General features: G+C 38.8%; 1 protein-coding gene across 1 annotated transcript in view; it reads left to right on the forward strand.

The window, feature by feature from the left end:
- The window catches only part of AKAP7 (A-kinase anchoring protein 7), an 81,503-nt gene extending 64,501 nt beyond the window's left edge, over positions 1-17,002 (forward strand). Inside the window, 1 exon segment of the mRNA XM_057364376.1 lies at positions 15,975-17,002. Coding sequence (XP_057220359.1) covers positions 15,975-16,177 — 203 coding nt within the window. The 3' untranslated portion in view covers positions 16,178-17,002.
- Positions 17,003-21,795: the final 4,793 nt, after the last annotated feature.

Below are 21,795 nucleotides of genomic sequence, written 5' to 3' on the forward strand. Positions count from 1 at the left end.
CTGTACTCAGGTGGAGAAAACAAGGAAGACCTGCCTGGCTGTAGTTGAGTGCTTTTCAGAAACTGCAGCAAAAATAGTCAGAAGGGCAAAGCTCTGAGGTGTATGGATTCTGTATCTCCCTTCTGCCACCCCTCCCAGTTGTATTGCCTCATATGGCTGCTGCTCCACAGGGTAAAGTGCCATACTTCTTATTGGYTGGCTGACTTCCAAGGTCTTGTAGCATTTATCATGCTTATATTTCACACAAAGGTTATCTTAATATGTGTGTGCTTTCCCATCCTCTTCTGATCTGCAAAGCTATAATTCAGAAATGAGTTTATTCACAAAGAAATTATTGTTAGYTAATGCCAGTCTGAAAATGTTAAGAGATATGAAAGAAAATTTGATTTCTGTGAAGGGCATTGTATGAGCCATCTGTGGACTATTTAGTCCTGTTAGTACTGCAGTGGATAACTCTGTTATGGGACTTCTCATTGAGCAAAGATGAGAAAACATTAAAACTGTTTTGTTTACAGCTGAAGGCTTCTTTGCAGATATGGGAACCACGCCCATGATGCCAGTGAGTCCACACAAAGGTCACCACTGCTGGAGCTAGTCAGCAMGCTTGTCAGGCTAGCAGAGGCTGCTGACTGAGGGGGTTGTGGTTGTGAAGAATGCACTATTAGTTCTACTATGGTTACGCAGTTTTCTGAGTGGAAATAAAACTCAGTAAGAGGTGATGATGAGTACCACGCACTATTGCTGCTTTTACATGTATAGCACTGTAAAGGAAAGAAAAAMAATCCTCTGTCAAGCAGAGGAACCTTCCTTAAAATGTTTATTTTACTGCACATTTGTGTAATTAATTATTTCTGTGATTTGGTTTCTTGCTTTTGCTTTCTTTTTTAAAATGTATGGCCAAATAACGTTTTAGTACACTTGGCTACAAGGTCAGACAGTCCATGTGGGGAAATAATGTCCTGGAAAATTGCTTATGTGAAGAAGTTTCTAACTGTGACATTAGCCAGATGTTTTGTTCATTGTTTCCGGGAGGTATTTCATTCAAAAAMCCCCATGAATAAAACCAGCAGATTCCAAAGGGATAGTAGTATTTTCTTAATCTCCTTACTGAGCACRTTGATGCTACGTCAGTTAAATTGATTGACAAAAGTTCGGTGAGACAGGACGCTTCAGTAGATGCAGAATTGAGCCCTGAATTTCTGAGGTATAAACTGGTAGATACCAGTTTAAATTCCATCCACCAAAGGTCATTTCCTTGCCCTATAAGGGGGGAAAAATGCCCAAGAATTTATTCAGACACCTTGAATGGCAGTCAGGAAAAAGAGGCTTTATGATGGTTTGGAATATGAGCAAATTTTGCTGCAATCACATTCCAATAGCCCTGAGCATTACTGTGGGCCACCAGCTGCAGTGGCAGATTACAGCTGAAAGTTGCATTTAAAAGTCCAAATTGTGCTGCTTTTTGGTTCAAAAAGCCAAGCAGGCCAAAGAATAGTGAATGCAATTTCTCATGGGGCTAAATCTTTCAAATGCAATTAGTTTGTTTTGTAGATCTCCAGCATAAAGTTAGACAAAAAGCATGAATAGAAATTAATAACTCTTTTAAAATATACTGTGATGGTTAATTGCTTTTGATCTTTTATAAGTGGGTAATAACTGACAGTTAACCATTGTTTATCCATTTGCAACACAACACAAATAAGAATACATGCTGCTTTTGCCCACAAATTTATTTCTGCATGATAAAAATTATACTTTCCTTGTAGTGATAAAAATCTCAGAACAATTTCCAATGTTATGTAACTGAACTGTTAATTTCAATAATGTTTATATTAATTTAAAATAGTAATTTCAGTAGTACTATACTATTTAGTACTGCAGTTCTTGTAAGCTGTCTAAAAGGATGTTTCAGTTGGAATACTCAATTAGAAACAAGCTAAGAGTGTTTCAGGATTTTTGCTAAACATGCAAGTAAAACCATGAAAGTGTAACAAATTAACTGGGGCATGAATCAAGCAGTACTGAAAATGTCAAGTGAAACCCTTAGCAGCAGTAAGCAGGAATAGTGGTGATTTATACCAACCCAGGACCTGGCCTGCCAAATGTCGTGGCTGTGACAGTCCAGTAGCAGCCCCCAGAGTCCGGGGCTGCGGTGACATGGATGGGAATATCAGCTAGCCCATTTAAAAGCAGACCTTCTATAAATAATATCAGAAAGATTGGTTCAGATGGCAAGCCAACAAATTGCCAGCTCCATCTGGAATCCTTTTTCTAAGTGCACACATAGCCAGGGAAGGAGCCTGGGTAAAATGCTGTTTATGCAGCCCTAGGCATTAAAAATCAGACTGGTAGTCTGCTCCYTTGGCTCTTGCAGGAGACTTCCAACATGATTTCTTCAAGCAAGAGTGAGCCTGGAAAGAAAATAAGATCACTTTTAAATCTTYTGCATTTACACTTGTTTGTCCAAGCAGGGTGTCTGCTGCCATCCCATATCCTTTTTGGGTTTAAAAGGAAGAATRAAGGCCAAAAGACATACATAAACATGTTTGGGGTATATTGAAGAGGGGAATTTCACTGATTGTCCTGTATGGAGATGTTCCACTTAAGAAGAGAAAGTGTAAGGGATTTCTCATACTTCTGTAAGTATGCAGGTTTAACATGATTGCTCATTAGAGGAAAGTATGTTTGGTATCCACCCCATATACACCTAGATGTGAGATATTTTGTCTTTTAAGCTGTTAATATGATTTTAAATTATTTATTAACATCATTGCCCCCCAAAAAAAGGAAGACTGGGTTCTCAGAGTAACTCTGTTTGCTTTACTCTCGATACTGTTGAATAAAGCAAAGGCTACAGATGATGTTTTTATTGATTTTCAAAGGGTAAATTACAGGTCATTGCTATCAGATCATATTAAAAGCTGCCCTGTATTCCCAGTSAGCAACATCCAAACACCATACTCTGTATTGTGGAAGTCCTCTCAGTATTATTTCTCTCGTTCATTACTGCATGCTCTTGTCTCAGTTTACTGGGATTTGTGTGTACTCTGGCACAGTGCCTCTCTGTATTCACTACACAAATTGTGCCACTCGTTATACACCAAACAGTAGAAGGARCAACACGATTTTCTGAAGTGCTGTAAGGCCTGCCCTGAAAAATGAAAAGCATTAGCAAGTCTAAATATTTAGAGTTATGAATTTTGCCTGTTTCCTTTCTTCTGCAGGTTAAATCAGAATTACAGCAGTGAGATTTCATTGTAGTCAAAGAGGAAATGGAAATTCTGTTTTTCCCACAGCTTTAGGGGAGTCAGGAGCCAAATCCTGTCCTCTGGCACATGTGTTACTCTAGCTACTACTGCACTACTCTCTGAAACTGTTCTTAGTTCATACTTCTGTTTTCATTTGTGCTGGGCTGCTTTGAAGTTWCGATTTAAAACCTCTGCCAGGAGAAATCCACAGAAGTAACTGTTCCACAAATGCAGAATTTGGCTCAATGTACTTCTCAGCTTTGCTACCTACAGACACAGCCCAACTCTGCGATGCTTGGGGTGCCTTGGACTGCTGTGCACTACATGTCGGGGTGTCTGGGGCTGACCACTGGGACTGCCTTGCCCATGCCATGACCCTGGCRTAGTTCTGGCACTGGCAAACATGCTGCAGAAACTCCTGGGCACTGGTTAGGAGTTAGCACCAACACAAGTCCYTCCCAGCAATCAGTTTGGATGCAGCCACTGCATTTCAGAGTTCCACAGAGCTGGATAGGATGGACCTCAGTCGCTCTGTGCTAATTGGCCTCAGAGGCAACAAGTCCTGGCATTGTAGAGCTCACCCGTGTAAACATAAGCAGGTACCTCTGCATGAAACACTAGGTTTCAGAGATGCCTTTCATGGTGCTGTGAGAACAGGTGTTTTGTCTAGTGTCAACATAGAACCTAAGTTGAATGTTCTTTCTCTGCTTGAAAGTAATCCATAAGCAAATCCATATTACAGCCAAATTCATACTAAATGTGAAATACCATTCTCTTTTACTGTATGTGAACAGCTACCCCTTCAATTTAGAAACTCATTTGCTTTGACCTATTGTATTGCTATGTGACAAATCCTACTGTAACCTAATCCCTGTGAGCTTAGAGAGGAGCAGCTCACAATTAGAAATTGTGGCATATGGAGAAAACATCTATTACAGAAATAGAAAAGCCACACTTGAGAGTGGGAAAGTGTTTGTTATACAACCAAAATGTGGTCCTTGTCTATTTCTTCCTAAGCTGATATGTTAAATGTGCTTTTTTTCCCTTTATGCTGTCTGATTTGTGATGCTGGATGTTAGGTAATTGAGTGCTTTGTTTGTGTATGGAGAGTGGTATTCCTGGAAGGAGGCAGGAATGTTTTAACCTTGATTCCAGAAACCATTTTAAAAATTCTTTTTTTAAATTATAAAATTGTTCTGCACAGCYTCCATTAAAGATGATATATAATTAMGAAAGAGAAAAATAGTTATTTTGTTTCATTAAAGATCTCTAGAAACCAAAATATAGACTAAAAATCAGACTCACAACTTTGACATTTGACATTCTATACTGACCTGGAATGATCAGGAAGCTGTAGTCAGTCCTTTTTCAAAAAGGGGTGAGTACAGGTTTCATCTATAAAAAAGGTTCACCTCTGGGAAGGAAAAAGCAAACCCCAAAATCTCTCTCTTTTTTTCCCCTCCGACAAGGTCGTGTGCCACCAGACTTGCAACCTTTTAGCAGAAATGGCATGCATGCAGTGCTAGCTAAAKCTGCACTGGGAAGATTAGTGTAACTTTTGTCCTAGAAGCTCRAGAGGCATAATCATACAGCAGAGGAAAAAAACCTGTTTGGAGGAAGTTCTGTATTTCTAAAAGAATACAATGCTCCAAATGAGAAGTAGGAYCCCAGGCTGTGCTCCCAGATAATGCCCAGGGAGCTGCAGAGCTACATCTTGGGGAGCTCTGAGAGTAGGAGATAGCTAGTTTTGAAAAAAAAAAAAAAGGCTACAAAAACAGAAGGCAGGAGGAGGAACTGGTTAATATGATTAAGCAACTGTTAAGATAGCATGGGATTACTTCTATTGCATCATGTGAAATAAGAACAAGAGAGAACATTTTGTATATATTTCAGGGAAAGCTTCCTGTCAGTGACAGATGCTGGGCTGCAGAGAGACTACATTTTGCAATGTTGTGACCAAGWTTTTGAGATTAAGGCAGGCAAACAAAGAAAGCAAGACAAACAACAGGTCCTTGGTCCAGTGAGGGGTTGTCCTTCAGATGACATTGGTTTGTTATTATTTGTGAAATTATTATAGGCAAAGTGAAAAATAAGATAACTTGAAAAGTGTCATAGTAAGGTRTACTGGTGCCTTGTTCAGCCGCTGATCACCGATGGCTTAATAATGTTTTATGCCAAATCATTTTGCCATTCCTAAAATTTCAGTGGTCCTGTTTCCATAAGCTTAAAATGGAGAATTGACAAAAGAGAGTGGGATTTAGAGGAATTTGAGGTGTATGGTTGTATAAGCTGTGTAACTTAGCATGGTGTTCCTGCCCATGGGATAAGGGTTAGARCTAGATGATATTTAAGGTCCCTTCCAACCCTAACCMTCCTATAATTCTGTGGAGCACGGGGTTGGAAATTATCCTGTCTTAAAAGGAAAATGGAYTGGATACTGCAAACATTGTTTAGAATTTAGAGACCTTAAATTGAAAAACATTTGGCTACAGACTGTCCTTGAGCCTTAAGCAGCTAGAAATACACTGTACCAATGACCAACTTGGCACTGCCACACTTGTACAATAGTCAGTGCATTTAGACTTGTAATTCTGATGCTGGCATACATAGCCAAACTTTTGTCAGRCTCTTGACCCTGCCTGTGTCTCTCATGATCCTTAGGAATTGTTGTCCTAAATTAGTGTAGAGAATATTCACTTCTTGTTAGGTATTTCCTCTGGATCCCAATCCCCAAATCTCAAAATCCTCCATTAACTTTGTCTTTTCTGCTGCTGGCTTAATCCCTTTGAATATCTGCCAGTCTCAGGTGAATTTGATCTGGGCACTTGCTAAATTTCCTGTGAGTTAAAATCCTCAGGCATGGATAATTCATTTTACTCACTAGAGAGCTTGTATCCTTTTGYCAAGAGGTGAATTGTCTTATCCTATGGCCTATTCTGTTTTACATCCTAGCAATAATTTTTAAATGACATTTTATTCAATTTTTCACTTCAATACAAAGCACAAAGCTTGAACAAAAAGACATATTAATACTCAGCCATGTTTTTTGTATCACTGTGTCTGAATACAATAAGCAAATGTGTATTTTTTTCTATCTTAAAAATCCATTACCATCCAGTATAGCCTAATGCAATCGAAAAGGTTTTCCTTTCTTCCTCTCTCAGATTGCCTTTTGCTTTTCACATGCACTTGATTAGTACAATGTGCAAGGTTCTTCCAGCAAAAGAATGATGAGTTTTTTCTTGCAGTTCTGCTAACTATAACATGTGATGAGGTGAGTTCTAGGGACTGAACCCCCTCCTAAAATCTGGGATTGCCTTTCTCTGTTAAAATGAAATTTGCTGTGGTGTTTTTGTGTTTTGAAGCATGGTCAATCCTCTGATTTAATTACATTAATGTTACTTTATGTTGACCCCACCTGTGTTTCCTGTTCATACATTGTATGTGTTCTCTGTTATACTTAGTCTGAACCATTTGGAAGAAGGGCCAGGTGTAATACAGCCTGGATCATGGAGTCACTGCCTGTAATGCCTGCTTCAGCACAAGTGAAAAAGAACTCCATTCCAAAAGAAGTGCATCGTTTTACTTTAGAAGATCCATTTCATTCCCTTTGTCAATTTTTTTTTTTTAAAGAAGGCATAGAATAAGAAAAGATTATAGAATTAGACTTTAGATAAAAATATGGTGTGTGGTAAGGTGTGTCTGAGTATAAGCTTCTGCAWCAGCAGCAGAATGTCTGGATGCCAAGTGGTGCTGCACCCAGGCTGTGAGAGCAGGCAATTCTCAAATACCCTGGGTTAGGGCTTCTGATGGCCCACATGGTAACCCTCGATGTATAGCTACACCTGCATTCTTGGACTCAAACCACATTGCATTGTGCCAATTAACTKCTGTATGTGCTTTCCTGTCTTGGGAAATCTCAAAATCATGAGTGATATCATCTTCTCTGCAGGAGAACCATTGCCCATTTCTTTCCTTCTCATCCTTGATGAACTTTTCTTGGCCCCTCTGGCCAGATATGGAAATGGGAGAACTTTTTCTGCATGAAAAACATAAAGGYGAAGCAAACTAAAGGGCCTGCCTTTGATTATACAGTTGGTTCTGAATAGAGTAAAAAGAAATGCAAAACCTGGTTATGGCTTGAATATCCACCCTTTATTCTTTTAATCTTGAGTTGGAGAAAGGCTGAGAAAAATGCTGCTTTAAAATGAGAGGACGAAGAAATACTTGAAACTCCAAATTAGAACTGTTTAGCCTGAGAGAAATAAAGGTCTAAAAGACCAGCTGGCATAAAAAAGCAGTTTTCTACTAATTTTAATTGGACAGATTTCGAATTATTGGGATGCTAAAGAGGAAGGTGTGGAACTGTGTATACTGTGTAGGTAGAGAGAAAATCTGTGAATGGAAAAGGAGTGTAAAGAGATGAGAACAGTCAGTTTTAAGGCATGGTAATGAGCAATCTATCATGGTACAGGGTAAGTTGGTAAAAATTGTGATGATTAGTTCAGTTCTTGGCATAGCAGACATTTTTCTGGATTGATTTCACTGATATGTTGCTAGAACAATCTTTGACTCACTGAGTTTGAGGAAGTAGAAATATGGGGGAAGAGAGGGAGGGGGAGTTATTCTTTTGCTAGAATGCAGTGTTAGAGCTGTAGGGAATTACTCTCATTAAAGAAGTGCAGCTATTAGCTAGGGRAATGGGTTTTTAGGGGGTTTTTATGTTGCTTCATAAAGAAAATGATTTTATAACTATTTGATATTTAGCATAGGAAGGATGTGAAAGTAAAGCCCACTGGTTTAAAAAAGTAATCAGGACTCAATTATTCTTGATTTTTAATGGTGAAGCAGATTCAAGAATAATATTAATTTTGATTACTAGGTGCTTGTTCAGCAAATGAGGATATTTGTACTATTCATAAAGGACATATGATGGGAAAAAAAWTAGCATTGTCCTCTCATATTCCTTCAATTTTTTTCTTGCCCTAGATTATAMAGTGTTTTTCTCATGCAAAGAATTGATTGCATTAAATTTTATTTTGTGACATGGTAATGTTTCAGGGTTTTTTTCATCCACACATATTATTATACTATCCTCTACCAACAATTTTTAGATTTCCGTGAATTAAATTAAGTGAGCTGTAGTCATATCTTCAGCATTCTTAACTCTTTATTTATGACTATTTCTGATTCTGATATGTCTGGGGTCACCAAAACTTGCATGGCACGGAGTAATTCGTTGTGACCAAAGACATGACTGAATTTGTTGCTTATCTTTGGAATATTTTTCTTTGGACATCAAGAGGGATGTTTTGCAAGGGCATGTGGTGATAGGACGAGAGGTAATGGCTTTAAATTGAAAGAGGGTGGTGAGACATGGGGACAGCTTGCCCAGGAAGTGKGGCAATGCCAAATTGGATGAGGCTCTGAGCAACCTGKTCTAGTGAAAGGTGTCCCTGCCCACCACAGTGGGSGTAGTAACTAGATGATCTTTTAGGTCCCTTCCAAACCAGACCATTCTGTGATTCAGTGTTCTTGCGAGTGGTTATATTTGGACTTTTAGAGAGAGATGAAAGTTTAGGAAGACCTTGTCCTGAAGAAGATCCCAAGCAGTGGTTTTACGGGTTCAGGGTCAGAGCATTTTAAAGAGAAGTCTAAACTTCTCTGTACTAGTACTCTTCAAGTATCAAAAGCAGGTTTCATATTTGCAAASCTTTGTGTGGTAGAGCGGTGGACATTCATACAGCTACATCTCACAATACTACAGTGAAAACTGACATCAAATTCCAGCTCTTAGAAAAAACAACGCATTTAAAGTGGAAGTTAGGTGACAAAAAAAGGGAGGGAAGAAAGAACAAAGCTAAATACATTCTTTGAGGCAAAATCTGTAATAGATRAAGGGGATTCAGATAGGAAAGGCCATGGTAAGTACTTAATGTTAGGGCTGTTTTTTTAAATGCAATTCACATTGATTTAAGGGTGTCTTATTGATTTTCTCAAAGCTGTTAGCAAATTTGGTCAGATTCTGTAGACTTGATCCATGAAAGGAAAGACAGCAACAATACTACTCATATGTTCAAAACATATTACTTCCTGGTTTTCCCAAGAAGCTTAGGAAGTGGGTTCAGTTCCTCCAAGAGGAAGAAGATTCTGGTGGAAAAGGATTAGACCTTTCTATTTTGACTGCCTTTGGAAGAATTATGCTATGAGTTGAAACCTATGGAAGATGCTCATACTGCGAGAGGGAACTCGAACCTTCTTCCATTAGATTCAGAATCTAATTAAGTATGGTTACAGAGATGTTAAAAGCACCTTGCAAATTATGTTTTTTTCCATTAAAATGATAAAATATTTAAAATTATTGAATCAAAACTATTACAGTATTTAATGGACATTCTTGGGCATACTCTTGAATTGCAATTATGCTTACATCTTTTTTTTTGCAAGATTTCATCTTCCTTTTGCAGTTTAAACAGTATGTAGCTGTTTCACGACTCATGTTACTGCAACTGAAATAACTACATGAAAATGCATGTTGATTAAAATTTGACTTTTCTMTCCATAACTTACAAATATATTCAAAATTGCTTTCCCCAGGGAAAGAGATGTACTATGTGAGAGACTGTGTGATAACATGAGTTTGTGTGGAGTCTTTTTCTGAGCTCAGGAGGAGCAGCAATGCAGGATCAGCTTGTTAAGATTCATTTATTAACACTTGTTTAGCAATCTGTCTTAGTCCAAAAAAGATTGCTTTTTTTAGTATACTTGACAGTAGCATGGAAAAGTCACAGCCAAAATAGCATCCCAGTGGAAGCTGTGTAGTAACAAATGAATCCTAAAGATGTAACACGAGATCACAGAGACTTTAGAAAGGATGGGAAACAATTACAAGAGATGAATGTTTGTTAAATTACTTCCCTTGTCATGTTTGTGAGTAAGTGTTTGATTTTCATGGTTGACAGGTCCATAAGCAGGGCATTGCCATAATGTTGTGGCAAAACATTTGGCCTGTGGCAATTAAAATCTTTATATGTCCTTTTTATATGTCCTTTGTACTTTGGATAGCTGCTGAATTCTTTGTGCCTGCACCTCCCTCAGCTTGGTGACCTATCCAGCTCTGTCTGTGGTCTCTGGTGACCAAGGTTGATGGGGAAACAAACCTGCGCTGTCACCCCATAGTGTGTTACATTCTCAGTGTTATTTCTAAAGGGCTATTGAAGGCGAGGGATTGACCTGTCTGTCCTGTTCCAGAATTCAGCTTTTCTCTGGGAAAACTGGGAAGCCTGTTCTCTCTCTCAGGCTCTCAAATGAGCAGGAGGCTTCCTGCTTGGCTGCATCCTAGAGGGAGGAGGAATTCTGCACTCCTTGAGAGGCTTGCCGACCCAAGCAGCCCTATTCCCTGTTCCCATGAGCTGCTGCCACCAGGCAGCACTGTGAATGGTGAACAGGGGTGAATAATGTTGCCTGGATGTTTGCTTCACTGTCTGCCTCAATCCTTTGGTTCTCCCGTTGCCACCTTGCATGGTGGATGTTACTGTAGTTGTGTAAAACCATTTTTGTAACTTGGACTGTTTTCTCTACCCGAGTGTTGGTGAGAAAAAATGAGTAAAACTCACAGCTTTTTAAGCCATCTTCTTTCCTTCAGTAATAATGTTATCTGTGCATCCTGTTACACTACACTTCTTATAAATTAATTAAGTTTGAGCATTAAATTACATTAAAGGAATCGGGGATTTTYTCTGTCAGCAGGTCTCCTTTAATAGGAAAATAAGCCCAAGATATTTAACAGAACTCTCTGTATGCCAGGACGAGAGTCTTACATTACTTTTTCTCGTTTGTTCTGGAGGCTCGTGCCTATGGCATCACATCCCTGAGTGCTTGCAGAAGGAAGAGCAGGTTTAGCTGATCACATCCTGTTTCTTCATTTAAAGGTGGTCAAAAAAATTATTATCAGAGCTTCACAGAGGTTTGTGTGAAACAAAACAAATTCYTGCCACGCTTGCCAAGTCTGCAGCTCAAAGAGTGCTGCTGGTATTCCTGCTGTCATTACTGAATCTGGCAAGAGCACCATTTTCCCTGAATAGCTGCAACACCCTTAATTTCCTCTTTACTAGAAATTTCTAACTTTATCAGGTTTGTTCAATGGTGTGCCAAATTAAATAAAAAAAAACCTTTCCAGCAAACTAGAAACTATGTATTCAGCATGATGGACAGATTGCCATGTATGACAGTTCTGTATTTACATAGCAATATATATAAACCTAAAGAAGTTTGTTACATCAGATGCAAACATCTAGCAACAGAAATGTCATCACCATCATGTCATAATGAGATTATAATTTCACACTTCCTTCCAGTATCTTATTTGTGTCAATTCCTTAAATGACCATTTAAGAGATTTTTCATGCAAGTCGTTCTTAATTAGCAAGGAAGTGTTCAGAGCTGTGACTTTCCTGTCTGTACTTACTGTGTTGATTAGATATGGGCACATGCTCATATTTGTGTTCATAGAGTTTTCAAAAACTGAATTGGAAATAATTATTAGAATAAACCAAAAGGTTGATGGCGTGTCTGTTACCACAGCCCTCCTCAGGCTGCAGAGCAGAACCTCGGACACCAGACTTTGAATTTCTCAGCCTGTCTCGGTCACCTACTTAAAATACCAAGGGTCTGCTTTATAATTTTACACATGTTATCATTGTTTTGTTGCCAAGAAAGGTTGTTGGAAAGAAGAACAAAGCCCAATGTTTTAAGGCCATGAGGGAAGGATTGCGGAATATTGTATTGGAGCGTAGCTTGTAAAAGGATGTAAAACTGGCTTTTCCTATAAAAGGGGTCTCCTGTTGCTTCCTTCAATTAAATCTGTCACAAAAAATTGCAGTCCATGGTCTAGTCATATGAACAATAGAGGGATTCAAATAACTGGGGATTCTTGTCTCTCTCCAAATCTGAGATATCTGCATGCACTCTAAATTGGCTGTGTCAGGGCCATGAAAATGCTGTACTGGGACCATGATATCTAATTTGTTCCAATACAGTATTTGAAAATTCAGCTCACAGTCTTGTAATGTGCAAGAGGGTGTAGGCTTGGAGAGTAAACCTAGTCCAGCAAAGAGATACAGCAGTGAATTTGAATCCAAACTTGGCTTTGGTTGCRGGCATCTGGTTCGTGTCCATAACTGCTAGCAGTAGGACGCTGGATCATAAAGCCCCTTTTGAATAATTCTGTGGAGTTGATAGTTCCCTTTATAAAAAATTGTGGTCATTTCAGGACAACTGGAGTGCTTCAGTTTCAGTAATAAAAAACACTGCTTTCCATGGATGCATTGAGGCACATTCACAGAATATGAATTGGTTTTCATATTATGAAAATTACAGGAGAGAATTCTGGGATAAACAAAATGAAAAGTTTTTTTCATTTTTGTTTGGAGCCACATGGAAGAAAAGACAGTGGAAGCTTTTTATTCATAGGCACAGAAATAAAGAAGTGTCACAGCATTGATGCAAATACAGTGCTGTGGTATATCTATTGTCTTTTCCAAACACATTTTACAAACAGAGCAAGTGTCAATTTTTAAACCTCCTTTTTAAATCTAAAACATTCATATCCGCAGTGACTTTCACAGATATTCCAATAATTCCAATAATGCTACAGTCCATCCAAAGATGCATTTCCTGCTGCAAAGCAATTGTATTCATTGAAGAAGCAGGCAGGCAGCAGATGCAGTGTGGAAGGAGAGATGTAAACAGGACAGATGAGTGTTAAATTGTCGAGTAGATATAGAAGATCAATACTCGCTTCTATTACATGACCTGTTTCTTTTTATCAACAGTCATGAATAGAAATGAGACAACAGTATCACCACAGCATTGCAGACACTCCCACAACTGCTATTTTGGGAGTATGAGAATAGAAACAGAGCATCAGGGAATCATCCAGCCCCGTGTGCCAGTCCAGCAAAGTGGCTGGATGGATAAATCCAAGCATGATCTTTATGCAAGGATGTGAATGCATTTGCATTCACATGTCAGTCAGATGCCCTGTGTGTCTCTCCAGTGGGAGTGCAGAGCTCTCTTAGGAGGTGCTACAGACTTGATCCCTGACTTTTGATGAGCCATGAATACCTCCAAATACTAAAAACAAACAAACAACCACGAACCCATTCTGCTGTAGCTCTATAAAATGTACTTTTAAAAGGCTCATTTTAGGTAATCTGACATTTTTTCATGCTTGAGAAAGTACTTATAAGGGAGCTACCTACTTCTTTTGAAATCATAAACACAATAGTAGATATATGGTTTTGTACATGTATCTGTAAATGAGAACTGTTCTGCAGAAAGTATTCATGGGAGAAGAGCTCTGGCCTTTTTTTAGACCATAATACATGATGTGCTACAACTAAAATTACATTATGAGTAAATATAATCATAACTGTTTTGTGGTATCTGGAGGTCTCTGTGACTGATTAGTCATATTCTGCTTATTAAGCTCTACAGGGTCAAGTGTGAGAGTGGCTGAGCACCACATTTCCCATTGATTTTGTTCTGAGATGCATGGACAGATCATCAGCACTGTGCGAGTAACAATTTCCATGACCCATGAGCAATTCTGAAAAACGAGAAACACTGCAACTGGAAACCAGTTTTATTTTAAATAATAATTACATCTTCTTTTTTTTTTGTTTTTTTTTGTTTTTTTCCTAATGAATAAACAGACTAGGGCAACTAACACATTTTTGGGCATTTTTACTAAAAGCAAAGGAAATTAAGAATCAAAGGGCTTCATTCAAAGGAGTGTGTGGGATAATTCAGAAAAACTGTGAGGAGATGCTGCTCATAAATACCTTAGGTGCCCTGAGAGAGAAAAGGCTGAATTAAGTCCCTCCTTCATGTGAGTTAAAGAATAGACCTAGACCCAGGATATAGAGATAGCAAAGGGATATGGTAAGCAGTGAGTCAGAGAACRTGGAGTATGTAGCTGTTTGGTTTTGAGAATAGTGCCTCTGCCTCTGTTGGGCTTGCGTGGTAGCCTAAAGTATTTCTCCTTGGAAATGCTAAATTTGTTTTTAATGTATTATCATATTGTTTTAATTTTATTTTAACCAAAACTATCTCCATAGATACTCTTTTTTAATATCTTTAGAGTATTTATCTACACTTTTTTCCAAATGTGAAGAAATGCTTTACCAAGGTCTGGTCTGATGATTCTTCAGCAGGAGAGCACAATTCTTCTTCCCCACAGGAACAGTGCTGTGGAGGCCCAGAGCTGGAATAGTTGCTATTCCAGAGCACAATGATCAGATTAGCAGCTAATACAGGCATTACCTCTGAATATGAAGAGTTTTGTTTGCTTCTCTCTCTCCTCCTTGAATCCCCATATGAATTATGTTTTATCAGTGAAATCACTCCAGGTTGTTCAGTCCTGTAGGAAGACTAATAAAARTCTTTTATAACTATTATCTATATGTGCTGGCAAACTTTAATAAATTTATGTATATGAAAAATGACGAATTTAGATAATTGAACAGTACAAAGCTTGGTTCTGAGAGCATACAATAATATCTCTTTCACCAGATGAGTGTGACTAAGCAGCTCTTATTACTGGTTGCAGAATGAAAATGCTGGAAGAGTACATGAAGTGTATGACCTTTAGATATAGATGGAGAGAAACAGTTATTTGCCTACTGCAGGGGACTGTGAAATGGCAAATGACATGACCAATGAAAATTGGACAATAAAATTTGTTTTTCCTGGAACAAATTCTTCATAAAAGGAGGATTCTGCAGTAGGGTTTATAGTTTATTAGGAAAATGTTTCATGGAAAAGTACCGTTTCAAATTGCATGAAATGATATATAAGAGTCCTCACTATGTATACATTTGTTGTATATGCTATTCATATGAAGTTTTAGTGAAATGGGAAAATGTCAGCTTCTTGTTTTCATCAGCAGATATTTAAGAATGGACTGCTGGAACTTGCAATCCTTTGATGTTAGAGCTTTAAGACACAAGACAGAAGAGAGGCAGGGAGGAACTCTTATGGTTTYTCTAAGTTGTGTGTTTTGTTTAGAAATATATTTGTAACTTGTGTTTTGAGTGTTTTAGTAATTCTTCTCATGAGAAACTTCTAAATTACAAGCAATTAATAAATARATAGGTTTTAGAATTATTAAGCAAAATCACAAAATGGTGGCACCTAAATTTAGGAGTGCTGCTAAAATGTAAATTTGCCTTATGCCATGTTTGACCCAAGAGATTGTCTCAGTTGGTCAGAGCATGGAGTTAATAAAGCCAAAGCTGCAAGTTTTATTCTCTTAAGAGCCATTCACCTAAGAGTTGGACTTGATGATCCTTGTGGGCCCCTTCYGACTCAGAATATTCTGTAATTGAGTGATCTTTTCCCAGATGTYACAGGTGCTTGTTGGCCAGAAAAAATTAAATTTGCGCCCTTACTTCTCTAAGCTAAGGAGTGCCCATAGCACTAGCCAGTGACTTTTGCTGGAGTGTTAAAAGAAACATGAGCAGTGTAATGTCTTTGATCTGATACACTGTGCAAATCTTTATGGAACACTTTTGTTTCGGAGCTTGAGGGGGGAAAACTTACCTTTTACAATCAAGAGGCAGCTAATAACTTAAAATYTAGCTCAACTCAGAGGCTTCTGATACAATCACAGCTACTGTCTTTGCATGGCAATGAATTCCTTCTCTTGTCTGTTGTGACGCATAGGTGAAAAGCAAGCAGCAGAACCAGACGATGCAGAGCTGGTGAGCCTCAGCAAAAGGCTGGTGGAGAACGCAGTGCTGAAGGCTGTGCAGCAATATTTAGAAGAAACACAAAACAAAAGCAGACAGACTGATGGAAGCCCTGCAAAAACTGAGGAAGCAGAAAGTGGCAGTAAGAATGAGGGCGACAATGATAACAGCAAGTGAGCGCTGTGCAAAAAGCCTGGGAGCAAATATCCCACCAAGAATAACTACAAAACCACGTCCCAGCTCCCTGCTGAAATTTGCTAAGTGGTGCTGGATGTCAGGCACTCTGCTTTGTGAGTCTCTTATCAAAAGTTTGTTCTGCATTGAAGGACATTGTCTACTGGTTTAACAAGTGCTTGCACTGCTGAAAATCTATCGAATGCTGGGAGGGATGGACAGTGGAAAAAGACAARAGTGGTGAAGCACGCAGCTCCAATCTTCACTTCTTTTGATACCAAGAGTTCCTTCCTTGCTTTTGAAGAGAAACTGAACATTTTGCCTTTGTCTTTTGGATTGCTGGATGGCTGTGAAGAGGCCTTGCCATAAGTGGAAGCGATGCCCTGCGCCCAAGGGTTTGGCACCGCCGCAGGGCTGCTTGCTCCATGTGAGAGCACATGCTGTTTCCTAGTCAACAGCAGTCAATCCCAAGCTAAAAATTACCACTACAGATGCTCATCACAGATACTATTACACAGTATGTRATAAGGCAGGAGTTTCCCTTAAATGTGACACTGTACTGTTCTTTACATTTTGGTAGCATTTGTTGATGTAAATTATATTTTTTTKATGAAATACCTTTTTATAAAAGATCAATATGGGCAAAAGACTGAGCACTTACTATTGTCCAAACTAGATATGATCTCTGTATCTCTGTACATTAATGATTCTAAATCACATGAGTTATTATAAAATGTATTATATTGTTCTTCTCCTCTAGGAAAGAGCCATGAAGCAGTAGTAAAGGAAGCTTTACACAGAGAAACGCAGGCCCTGTTATCCAGACTGAATCAGATAAAGGAGCTGTTAACGAGTCCTGAGATCCGCACAAAAATTAGCAGAGAACTGTTTGAAGACAGGCACAACTCTAGCAGTAAATGGAAAAGTTGTATTGACTCTGAATCTCCAAATGCATGACTGTAAATTGCTGTGATGTGAAATCTCATCAGGTTGTTTCAAGACAAAATATTTCTGCAAGAAATTTTTCGGATTGGTTTGTTTGGGWTTTTTTAACTGAAAATGTGAATGGGTATAAAATGGCTTATGAGGAATCATGCTGAAATACCTGCACAGAAGGATTATATTTCATAATAATGAAGGATGGGCACTTCTTAGCACTGCTTTGAACATGTTTAAATGTGCAGGTATATGTCATGACTCCAAAGTGGARAAATACTGGTTTCAAATAGATCTGAGCAAACACTGTGCCCTTCCTTTATCATTGTAAATAACTCAGTTTTTTTCTCATCTATTCCTTCCCTAACAATGATGTACAAGTACTAAAAAAYTGATGGTTTTAAATACTTCAAAATGTATATTTGGAAAAAAAGCCTCTTTTAATTATCTGCCTTTTGTATATGTACTGGCCATTTGGGTTACTGTTGTCTGTTTTTTTATTGTTTTTTAAACAGCACTTGAATACTTGTATAGATGCTGACATTTYGTTTCTGCTGATGTTTACACTAATGCAAGAATGTTTTAAATTTCAGTATGAAATTCAGGCTCCAGTGATCTCAATGGYATAATCCTGTTGGCTTTAATGGAGTCAGGATGCTGCAATTAAGATTTCTTGTGCAAATAATAATATTCCTTGGGATAATATTTGCCTTTTTACTTTTGTAGAACAGTGTTTTTGTCCTTTGTTTTTAATGTTTCCTCCATCTGTACCTACTGCTGCCTAAGGTGGGTGTCAGTTTGCTCTCATTGCTCCCTCCACACACCTGCAAGATTCACTGAAGATTTGTATGATGGACAACACTGCAGGAGTAGATCCAATATTTGCAGTTTTTATAAACATTGTCATAAAAGCTATACAGTGTGTTGTGATTGGTATCAGAATTGTGCTGTTAGAACAGCTGTGTGCATGTTCTTCATTTGTCTCAAGCACTGTTCATTTATCTCATGTCAAAGCAGTTTTTTTCTCATTTGATATATAACAGTATATTCTGAAACGCATCTTATACGTGCCATGTTCACAATAAAATATTTTTCCTTTGCATTCTGTGTATGTTTTCACCTGTTTCCAAATGGACTTGAATAAAATTAAGTATTTGCAAGTAACAGGGTTACAGCACAGAAATAGTGCTCCAGTGAATCACACCCTTAAGTTGACTATGGGATATTGTGCCACCATACTGACCTGGAGCTTGGGTGMTGAACTCATGCAGGTAAGGGTACAGCTTCCTAGAGGTCCATTCTTGAAGGGTGAGTTTAGGGAGTAGTCTCAAAATACTCTAGAATGACAAATAGAAAATTAAATCTGAATCTGAAATCATCCCTGGAGATCATTGAGAGGCAGCTTTTCATAGGCTGTCAAGCAATTTAAATCCAGCTTGCACATAAGAACGCAAAACCAGACACACAGCTGTGAAAACAGGAAAACAATTTATTGTATTTTATCTGAATCATAGATTGTCATCTCCCATTCCTCTRTGCAAGTAATTTCCATGATTAAGGACCTTTTTATATAATTTAGCTTCTAAGAGTCATTGTTCTCATGTTTCAAGTAAAACTGTGGAAATTAATCACTGAATTTATGTCCTGGCACTTTGATAGGTGACCTCATTATTAGAGAGCYTGCTCATTCAGTTCTTATGGATGGCATCAAGAATAGCAGCCTGAAGAGCATTTAGGAGAGTTAAGGRCCTGAGTGTGGGCATCATTTGAAATGTACTGGAGTGGGGCTGGCAAATATAACATAAACTGTAAAGGAGATGTGTTCTACTGGATCAGGGACTGTGGGATAGAGGATATCCCAGAGCCTCTGAAAAGACACTGGATACCTATGTTTAAGTACCCAAACCCATCTTTAATTTTCAGATGTTTTAAGACAGGAAAATCAACAGGGCTTTTGTTTCTGAATCATTCACATTCTCTTAAAAATAGCCTTTACTTCTGGTTTTGACAAGACACAGCTATTAATTTATTCCAAATTCAAAACAATAGGGTAAAAAAAAACTGTATCTGGATTCATTCTCTTATGACAAACCTTCTTGCTTTCTCAATTTTTTTTCCTCTGGCAGTGAAGCCTGGCTGCCAAATTGAAGGATAAATCTCTTATATAGAGCTGTGAGATGAGCACTGAAGAATGCAGATACATTGAGACTGAACCTAATATAGGCAGGTGTGAAGCTCAGAGCTGCACCCACCTGAACAAATATGTTGCCTTCCTCACACTTCCAAATCATTTTCAGACAACAATTCTTTTTTTTAAATAAGAACTTCTTCTGGGGAATGTCTTAAGGTAGTGATGCACAGGTTATTCTAGGAAAGTGTTGGCATTTCAAACYAGATGGTGCAAGTTTGCCCATGCTTTGTTTTCGGTTCTACCTTCCAGTTTGCTCATACTCAAAGAGTATTTCTACACTGCTGATTGTAGAGCTGTCTGCGGCAGATGTAAATAGCTTCCAGGACTATTCTAGCTGGACTGCCCATGACCTATGGAGAAACTTCCTGACATCCAGGCTTGGTCCAGGCGTAGACCGAAAAAGATATGCTTTGGATATCTGAGCAGCCCATGCCATAAATTCCCTACCCTGCTGGGCAGTGCATCAGAGCTGTTTGAGAGTTGACAGGGAGAGCAGAGAGAGAGCAAATCCAAGCAAGTCCTGACTAGCAGACACCAATTCTCTGGTGAAAGAATGGAGGCTGTTGTGGAAAACCCGTGTCTCCAAGYGCAGGTGCTCGTGGCAGAAGGATGCTCAGTCTGGTCACTAAGGGGTAATGCACCAGCTCAATGTGCATCGAGGTCTTTGTGAAAAGGAAACTAAAYGATGTTTCTGTGTTGACCCGAAGATAAAACAGTTTGGAGCTGGAGGTCAGCTTGAAYGCCATATCCAGATATACAGATGATATCCCACGCTGGATAACACCCTGCATCTATTGATGGTCCTACTGAATTACTTGGTAAAATACTACTTCTTGGCAAGGTTATACAGTTTGTAAGTTAGGATTCAAGAGGCTTCATGTTACATATTTATAGAAGTTTCTGATTATAACTGTGCTCACTTCTGGGTGTGCTATTTTAGCCTAAAGACCATGTGAGTGTGTCATAGATCAGAGTGTGAGCCATCCTTCATTCTGGTGACAAGAATGATACTGTWTCATTTTTATGTCAGTCTAGACATGAATCACATATTCTTGTTAGAATTCTGACTTTTTAAAAAGTCCTGGGAGATATCCTACACATTTATGTAGTCAGCAAGCAGAAAAAATAGAAAAGCAGAGCTGCTGCCCTCAGTAGAACTTACAAATTGAAATTTAGTAGAAACACACATTTAATTTTAAAATTCAGTTATGTCCAACAATATGCTTGTGAAATAAAGTGTAAACTGGAACTTTTTCACTGCAGATGAAATACTACCCGCAGAGTTGGCTGCAGGCAAATGGAAGCCAGGAAGAAATCTAGTTGCYTCGAGTGGAGCCTGGTAGCCTGACACCTGAGGGTTGCTTCACTCTGCTTTTAGCCTCAGACTTGGTTTTGCACAATCTTTTTCAAAGCAGTGTTTTATCTGTGAATGGCCTCTGTCTCTGTTCAGCTRTCAGTGGTATATTGTCTTGGCCTGCAGAAATGAGGGCCTGAACTGGTACTGTGGCTTTCGGTCATTTACATCCCTTTAGAGAAGGGGAGAASTTGTTGCTGAAATCCCAAAGAGATTGATGTCTTCACTGAAGTCTTCATCTGGGAATGCCTGGCTGATCCTTAGGCAGCATGAAAAACCCAAAACCACCAGCCAAAAGCAGTTCCGAAGGGATGCACCCTCCCAGAACAAACACAGTGAGTCCATCAGGTGTGTGATTAGTGAGCAGCTGGATAAAGTAAGTGGTGTTTTAGCTTTATGAAAATTGTTCCAAGTCATGGGCGTGTAATCATTTAATTTGTAAAAACCTTTGGAATTTCCTTTCCTCTGCAAGTTTTCACATAGTGACAATGGGTACTCTCTGAAAATGATGAAGGTGCATTTGCTTTCAAAGAGCTTAAAGTGCCGTAGCATAATCTTCTATAGAAATGCTTTGCACTTTTGATTTCAGTTAAACAAAGTCTCTCCTGGCCTGGTTTCAGAGGCAAGGAGTCACACTATTCTTATGGGAAAGGAAACTGTTTGAACCCTGGAAGTAGGAGCACGTTAATGCTGACATGTGTTTTACTCTGCTGCTCCTTTGATCAATACAGTTTCTGTATAAGCAACTTCTTAGCATGCACTCATCTTCTCATTTGTATTCTCCTCATGTCAAGCCTTTATAATGAGAACATTTGTACTGAATGAAAATCAGTCCCAAGAGACGGCTGGGCTGAGAAATAAAACACACTCATAGTGGAGTAATAATTAGAACAGTACACGGGAAAACAAAAAGTGATACGCCTGCCATTCCTGGCATAGCAAAAAGGGCACTCTGGCTCTGATAAGAAAATAATTCTGCAGCAAGAGGCTGGAGTCTGGCTGCTGGTTTGTGGTCTCTGCTCCCACTGCTGTTTATGTGCTTTKTTTAGTGACTCTTGGATGAAAAACGCATTAGCAGAGACTGGGACGTGGARCTGCTTCTTGGAGGAACTCTCCTCATTGCTGGAAAATAAAGCCCCT

The sequence above is a fragment of the Malurus melanocephalus genome, unplaced genomic scaffold (assembly GCF_030028575.1).
Source record: "Malurus melanocephalus ecotype Western Australia unplaced genomic scaffold, MMel_1.1 scaffold_38, whole genome shotgun sequence".
Lineage (NCBI taxonomy): Eukaryota > Metazoa > Chordata > Aves > Passeriformes > Maluridae > Malurus > Malurus melanocephalus.